Source organism: Misgurnus anguillicaudatus, chromosome 2 (genome assembly GCF_027580225.2).
Source record: "Misgurnus anguillicaudatus chromosome 2, ASM2758022v2, whole genome shotgun sequence".
NCBI lineage: Eukaryota > Metazoa > Chordata > Actinopteri > Cypriniformes > Cobitidae > Misgurnus > Misgurnus anguillicaudatus.
This window is the reverse complement of record NC_073338.2, coordinates 43703662-43711930: the sequence shown is the minus strand read 5'-3', so window position 1 is coordinate 43711930 and position 8269 is coordinate 43703662. Positions and strand designations below refer to the sequence as shown.

The following is an 8269-nucleotide window of genomic DNA, read 5'->3' as shown; positions in this document are numbered from 1 at the left end:
CTTTTAAACTATGGTTCAAATGACCCATGTTGGTTTATATGTATATATATATTTTTTAGATTAGATTCAACTTTATTTTCATTGTGCAGAGTACAAATACAGGAAATGCAGTAATTGCATGCACTGCAAGTCATTATGCAAACTTTTTGGTTTATTTAATATCTTAATGTTACAAAAATTAATATTATACTGCAATAAATAAACATTTGTCATTTTATTATACTATCTTTTTAAATACACACAAAATAAACAATAAAGTTGCATAAATACGTCCAGGGTTCTTAGTGTTGCAATGTTAAATGTGTTAAAACAAACACTGATCACCATAATAGTTACTTCAAATTAAACAAAACATCAACATCTAAACTTAATAAGTGAATTGTGTTTTCTACAGCAATATTTTTACAGAACATATAGAAATAATGTTTTATAACAGTTTTAAAATAATTGAATGCAATTTACATATTAAGCAAAAAACAAAATATAGAAAACATTGTGTGAACATTAAAACATGACATTGTCATAACGTTTCAAAATGGTAGAATGTAACATTCCTCTAAAGTTCAGGCAACCCAGAAACATTCTTAAAACGTAAAAGACTGGACATTTTTTTTGTTGGCAGAACATTTTTGGGAACGTTGGGAACTTTCAAGGAACGTTCTTAGATTTTTTTTCTTTGTTAGCTGGGCATGGGCATCTATTTTCTGGATTAGTAAGTATATCTTTTATTTGCGTTTGTCGTTTTTTCCACCAATTGATTTTGATGAAAAAACACAAATGTAATATTACTTGAGCAATTCCATTTAAATTTACGAATGTATTTGAGCACAAATTATAAAAAGAAACTGCAAGTAAGTCATTGAAATAAATGTGACATTTTAAAGTAAAAAAGACAAAATAGTATTTGTTTGTAAAATATACTTAAATAATGCTAACTTTATTTACAAATTCATATTTTTTTACAGTATACCTCATTCAAACAATTAACCCCTACAGGCTTGGGCAATAAAATCAAGAAAAAGAAGTTCAGGCCATACCTTGCTGAGCATGCTGCTGCACAACACCTTATCCAGGCCCTTTGCCAGGTTATGGCAATGCTTTCCTTACTGGTCTTCCTGGACAGTTTTCATTTTCCAGGAGCCCAAAACAGCTCATGTGACGCCACTCTTCATCTCTCTCCACTTGATGAAAGCTCGTATCAGGTTTATCACTACTACTCACTTGCAGAACTATCACTGGCACTGCACTGGCATACTCACTCTTTCCTACCAGGGGCAGGTCTAGGTCGTGGCACCGCCCCCTCTCAAAATATGCTTCGGCCCCCATATGACTTTTCACATGTGCCCCCCTAATTGATTCTTGGTACCTCCTGTGCCACCACATATAAAAAATCCTACACCTCACCCAGAGCCTCACATTAAGCAAATGAGTGCCTGGTGATACCTTCACAAAATCACATAAAAAAATCTGATAAAAACAATTAAAAACATATACTTTCCATGAATAGGCCTACTTGACAAGTAGATGTTGAAAAAAACGTTTTATTAACTTGGTATTGTATTTTTGTCTCCCTGTGATAAATCACTTTAATGTTTCCTATTTTTGTAAGTCACTTTGGATAATAGCGTCTGCTAAATACAAATCTAAAATATGTTTATTGACAAAGTGTATTTTTTATTTACTTAATTTCATTATATTAACTGTCTTATTGTGCTGTGAGAGCTTTTGAAACAAGCTGTTTAAAAATTCCCCGTGAGGGTAAGGATTAGCAATAAAAACTAATTTATATCATTCCTTCATTGGTTTTGACCTTATCAAAATGGCGGCAGCCGGTGAACGCCTTCGTAGCGTTTTTATTTCCTCATACGTCACTTCCCATCAGTCAAGCTCCAAAACATGGCGTTGCTTCTAAGGTCAGTAAGAACAACTTGTAATATAAATCTGAAAGTTTTGCGATCTTATTTGGTTAAGATGAAAGATGTCGTTGTAATTGTGATTTTACGTTCGTATAAACTGGCTGTTTGACAGTCGTGACGCATCAGTAATGCGTATGCTGATATATTGGATATGTTACAGCAATGTTTATTGCACTTTGATCTGACGAGTAAAAGCGTAACTGACTTTTCAATCTAGGTCGGTTTGCTATTCAACATCCTTTGCTAACGTTATGTGCTCTTGTCACTTAAATAATAATAATAATAATAATAATTTTATGTTTTTTCCCCACACATGTGCCCCCTTCATCAAAGTTTGTTTTTTGCAATATTTTATTACCATTAAAGATAAACGTGGAGTTTTATCTGTTCTTGTAATGTTTTGGATCCGACAGTAATACGATTTCCAGCCAGTTAGATTAACGAGATTTACGTCAGATGCAACTTTTTTGCTCTGTCTGGTGATTCGTATAAGCATGGTCACGGTTTTAATGTTTTATATATATATAAAAATCTATAAGATATATATATTAAACTAATAAATCAAATTATTTTAAGTGTGTTTGAACTATTGTCATGTGTTTTTCTGTATCAAGGACGGTGGCCCGGCAGGGTCTGTATTCATCACGGTTGCAGTTTGGCGTAGTCTACAGACAGTGAGTATTTTTACCTGCACGTTTTCTTTTTATAAAAGGGCTTGTAAATGTTTTTTAATTGACGCATGCCTCTATTTTTCAGTGCTGTTCCTATGGCAACCACAGCTAAAGAAGAATTAAACACTTATTTGGCAAAAAACACACGACTCAACCGGCCTGTTTCACCCCATGTAAGCATCTACAGGTGAGTGTTGCCACATCTGTTTGCCATGTATCATTTTCTAAGGCATTTTATAAAAGATGTTCTTGGCTTTTGTATATCTTTGTCTATAAAACGAGGCCAATATGAAGTAATACAAATCATGTGAAACACATTTTAAGATCAGTGCAACATTATTTTATATTTATAACAATAAAATTGATTGCATGCAATAGCACAATGATGTCACCACAAGTATTGTAAGTGTCTCATCACAAAATCAGAGGATCTCCCATTTATCCACATCCACATCCAATCCTTAATGCTTACAGAAGATATATCTTACTACCAAGTTTAAATGCTGATGGTCTCGCCCGACCACTTATGATTGGATGATACAAGATGATATTAATACCAGTTGTGATGATGGCCTTTGATTCCCTTTGTTTTGTCTGCATTTCGTCACTTTTGCTTTAAAAAACATTGTATCTCCCCATCTTACTGTCCAAAAGTGTTTTTTGTTTAAATGCAGATCTCACTTTTGAGATTGCCTTTGTATCTGGTCTTTCTCTGAAGGTCAGATGTACTGTGTGGGAGCATTGTAAAATATTCTGCTTTCAAGTTTCAAAGCCTTTGATTTCATGCACAAGCTTTAAAAGCTATTTGACAGGGTTTAAAGTATGTTTTCAATAGTGCTCATAAAATGTTGTTACCAGTGATGTTGTCAAATGATTGCATTATACCTCGTGTTTCCATGATGAAAGTAATATGTTTTGAATTTGTTTCATTGCGTCACTCTGTCAGTTATTGTTATGATAATGTTGTTTTGCAGGTGGTCTGTCCCTATGATGATGTCAATCTCACATAGAGGCACAGGAGTGGCACTTAGCAGTGGTAATAAACACAGTCTGTCTTAATAATTGCCTCATGAGAATGCCTCTACTTCAGTGACCTTTAAAGAAACTTAATGATGCTGTCTCACTATTCCTCAGGTATCTCTGCATTTGCAATCGCTGCATTGGTGTTACCCGAAAGTTACCCATATTACCTTGATCTGATCCACTCCATGTCCTTCGGGCCCCAGTTTCTTGCTTTCAGCAAATTTGCTCTGGCCTTCCCAGTGGCTTACCACAGTTTTAATGGCGTCCGTCATTTGGTAAACACATATTGTGTAATGAAGTCTGTATACACTGACAATGTAACCAATCAAAATACTTGACGAAGTTGTGGTTAATTTGGGTTTTTTTCTGTCTCACAGATATGGGATATTGGAAAGGGGTTTAAGATACCGCAAGTCTATGGTTCTGGATACACTGTCATCGCTTTGACCATTCTCACATCAGTTGCTCTTGCTGCCATGTAAAACATGGATGTGAGATGACTGGGTGAGATGCAGAAATGAAGAAGACAAAGTGTTATTCTTTTGTATGTTTGTCATGGATGTGGCCTGTATGAATTAAATTCATTAATATAATAAATGCGAAATTGTATCAACAGTGTTTTTCTGTGTGATAGTATACTATAAACAGAAAGAATGGGATAGGGCACTTAAAGGGATAGTTCACCCAAAAATAAAAATGATGTCATCATTTTCTTATCCTTGTGTTGTTTTAGACATGTATGAAGTGAACACAAAATAGGATATTTTGGTGGGTGATGGTGGGCATACAGCTGATGGTGGCTATTGACTTCCATAGTAGAAAAACAAACTATTATGGAAGTATTTTGTTAAACGGTGGTAAGCACGCAGTTGACGGTACACAATGAATTCCATCGTATTTTTTTTTTTGCTACTATGAAAGTCAATAGTTACAATCAGCTGTGTGCTTACCATCACTTATTAAAATATCTTATTTTGTGTTCATCAGAAAAAAGAAATTCATACAAATTTAGAACAACATGAGGATGAGAAAATGACAGAATTTTCATTTTTGGGTGATCTCTTTTAAAGAGCACCTATTGTCCGATTGACGTTTTTAAATTTACTTTGGTGTGTAAGTGTGATTTGTGCATGTTAATGATATGCAAAAGGTACAAACCCCAAAGTAAACGATGACGTGAGTTACCGTTTCCCATGTAAATCTCTTTTCTTGGACTACAACAAACAGTTTACTTCCTGGGATTGGAAATCCCAGGAAAGACCGACATTATCAAAATTCCTCCCGCTTTGGACTCACAGCCTGTAAGTTAACTCCTGTTAGCAACCAAATCTTTCAAACATGGTAAGGAGCGTCACATTTTGGGATGACTTCAGAGGTATTCAGATTTGCTGGCCAATCAGGGACACAGCGCTTTTCAAATCTGTGCATTTCAGGAAGAGAGCGAAATCTGGAGCTACAAAAATGTACGGTATGTGAAAAATTTGTTTTTGAACCATAAACCACACGAAGACATTGAATTATACCAAATACACAAAATAACGTTTTTTTAACAATGAAATTGGTGCTCTTTAAAGGAGCATTTCACCCGTAGAAACATTAATCTTTATTGAAAGTGCGTCATATTTGAAAATGTGCCTTTGGTGCCTATATGACCGAGAAAAGGGGTGTTTGTAGTCTCACTCCCTCAACAAAGATATTGGAGTTCCTGCTTTCAATGATGCATGATTTTTACATCATGGAAAGAAGGAAGTGCAATACTGAAATCTGTATATCTCCTGTCTCAGCGGCATCTGAGGAAATGATGCATGACCATTCAAAAACATGACTGGGGTTCTAACTATACAAAGCTTAATGCAAATGGGTAAAGTGTCCCTTTAAGATAACCCCTGCAGTAATTAAATGTGCCTGTCAGTAATGATTTTATCATGTGTTAAACCATTTGTCCAACTTTATCATTGCAGTATTACTAAAGTGTTAACCTGTGCTCTATACCCATTGTTTCTGAGGGCCTTGGACCCAGATGGTACTAGGGGGCCCCAGTTTTATGACATTTTATAAAACACATTCATTTATCAAAAATTCTGTGTAATTAAACCTTGGAAAAATATAAAAAATATTACTAACAGCACTTTATTATATCATTTAATATGTTTTTTGTCATGAATTTGTTTTAAATTTCCTACACAAGTTGGGCCGCACACCGAAAAAGTTTGAGAACCAATGCTTTATACCAGTCTGCTGGGAAACCAAATTACTTTGGGTAAAAATACCCCTTACCAGAAGAAAACCTACCGCAACTCTTAGATCTGTGGTCTCCAACATGGTGCCCGTTGTTGCCCGCCAACCCAGGTGAAAAAGTAGTACACTTCCATAGTGTACTTAAAGTGCTTTATTTTCGCACACTAATTTTGTACTTATTATACTAAAAATTCATCTTTAGTACTTCTTAAGATTTTCTTAAGATTATCTAAGTGTACTTCACTGTGCTATTTTGAGACACCATGAATATGAACTAAAAAGCACTTTTAACATACTATCTCTGTATTAAAAATATATTTAGTTAACACTTGTATTAAACTTGAACTAAACTTTCATACAAAGATGGGTTCAAGTTTACTAAGTGGCACATTTTAGTTCATATTTATGGTGTCTCAAAATAGCATGGTGAAGTACACTTAGATGATCTTAAGAAGTACTAAAGATGCATTTTTAGTATATTAAGTACAAAATTAGTGTGCGAAAATAAAGCACTAAGTACAATATAGAAGTGTACTACTTGTTTACCTGGGAAAGCGCCTCACCCTTACGGAAATTAACCATGGTTTTACTACAGTTAAAACCAAAAAAACATGGTTACTGTAGTAAAACCGTAGTAACTACAAAATAACCAGGTTTTGACCATCATGGTTTTCAAAAACCATAGTTAAACCATAGTTAGTGTAGTAAAACCACGGTTTTGCTGATAGTAATCAATACACCAAAAAAACATGGTTACTACACTTTTACCACAATAAAACCTTCATTTTATTTTTCATGTTAATTTATTACATTTTTTTTATATTCGCTCTGCTTTTTTATGTATGTTAACATTTTAGTCAATGATAAAACATATCAACAAGTAAATTAAAATAAAATTGTATAACAAAAATGTTTAAGTAGAAAAATGTAGCCCTCCAGATTGTTTTATCCATTGTAGCCCTTGCTCACAAAAAGGTTGGAGACCCCTGTCCTACACAATTGGTGGTGTAAACAATTTTTTAAGGTAAACATTTATTTCACATTTGTATTTTGTTTAATTTTGACCACCAGTAAACACGATTCAGAGAAAGGGATATATTATAAAACCATGTTGGTGTTTTTAATAAACTCGGACGGCTCGCCATGAAATATTGAAGTCTGACTGCAAAGCAAAGGGTAAATGATTCTCCTCGAGTCTTGTTCACCTGAATGATAATGTCAAGGATGGCTGTGGGCTCATTTAAATGGTAATACCGTAAAATGGATTGATTTGGATTACAGACTCGCGCAATCGCTTTAGTGAATGCTTATTGAAACACTCGATCCTGTTCTGTCAACACTTCCCTCCAGTAAAAACAACTAAACCAGAAGATGAACGTTTATGTTAATTTTAAACTGGGTTGAGTTTGTAGACATGTCCCCTTGCGTTTCATACATTAGTCAAGAGTAAATCACGTTCAGTTTCACTTTTACCTCGCGTTTGTTTATGTGATGTATATGCTACTCTCGCGATTTTCCTCCTTGTTTAGATAGAAACAAAATTGCACTCTACTGACATGTATGAGTAAATTAGTTGAAAAATCAGATTTATAGTGTAAAGTTATTTTATTTAGGCTAAGTTAACAGACGTTTATGTATTTTGAGGGTATGTTGGAATAATGCTGCCTATAAAGCCTCGATCGTGAATGAAGTGGTATACTTAGGTTATATTTTTCTAAATAGCAACCACCTCAAGCATATATTATATGTTATTTATTTCTGATGATTATATAAATCATTTTTCTCTCTCGGATGCTAAATGCGGCTCTCCGCCATTGCTTCACAGGATCAAGCCGATAGGACCAAGCGCCCCCTAGCGGGACGTGCAGCAATAACGGCACAAACAGAGCACTGGTCCTGATGCTGCGGGATGCGGTACTGATGCAGAATATGAACTCGCTTTACGTTGCATCATGTGGCTCAGTCTCTGTGGCGCAATGGAATAGCGCGCTGGACTTCTAATCCAGAGGCTCCGGGTTCGAGTCCCGGCAGAGATGTCGCCATCGGGGATGATGGCTTTTTTGGATGTGTAATTTTGTGATATTTTTGCAAAGGTAATGTATTAGTAGCCGTCTATCAGTCGAACGCACAGAATATAATGAAAACTACATCTTTGTGAATTAAGCCACTTTTGTGCATGCAGGTAATAAAACCTAGCATAAGAAACTATATTTATAATAATAATTTTTGGAAGGTTGATTTTTTTTATTTAAGAGTTTATAGAGTTGCGGTTAAAGATAAGTTTTGATTATTCATACATCCAATAGCACACGTTATTCCTGGGTTTAAAAAAGCTTATATGAAAACAGACTTTTTTCATTTGAATACTTCCTTGTCCTATTTGCCCTCTCAAATCAGATCATCTGTAATACATTTGTCCGT

General features: G+C 34.8%; 1 protein-coding gene and 1 non-coding gene across 2 annotated transcripts; both read left to right on the top strand.

Annotated features, from left to right (window-relative positions):
* Nucleotides 1-1814: 1814 nt before the first annotated feature.
* Nucleotides 1815-4219, top strand: sdhc (succinate dehydrogenase complex, subunit C, integral membrane protein). The gene is made up of 6 exons (XM_055201063.2): nt 1815-1913; nt 2531-2590; nt 2673-2774; nt 3562-3623; nt 3722-3885; nt 3988-4219. The coding sequence occupies exons 1-6, from the start codon at nt 1897-1899 to the stop codon at nt 4090-4092; spliced, it is 510 nt and encodes a 169-aa protein (XP_055057038.2). The 5' UTR covers nt 1815-1896; the 3' UTR covers nt 4093-4219.
* Nucleotides 4220-7810: 3591 nt separating this feature from the next.
* trnar-ucu (transfer RNA arginine (anticodon UCU)) lies at nt 7811-7884 on the top strand. The gene has a single exon. It is a non-coding gene; the product is annotated as a tRNA-Arg (tRNA).
* Nucleotides 7885-8269: the final 385 nt, after the last annotated feature.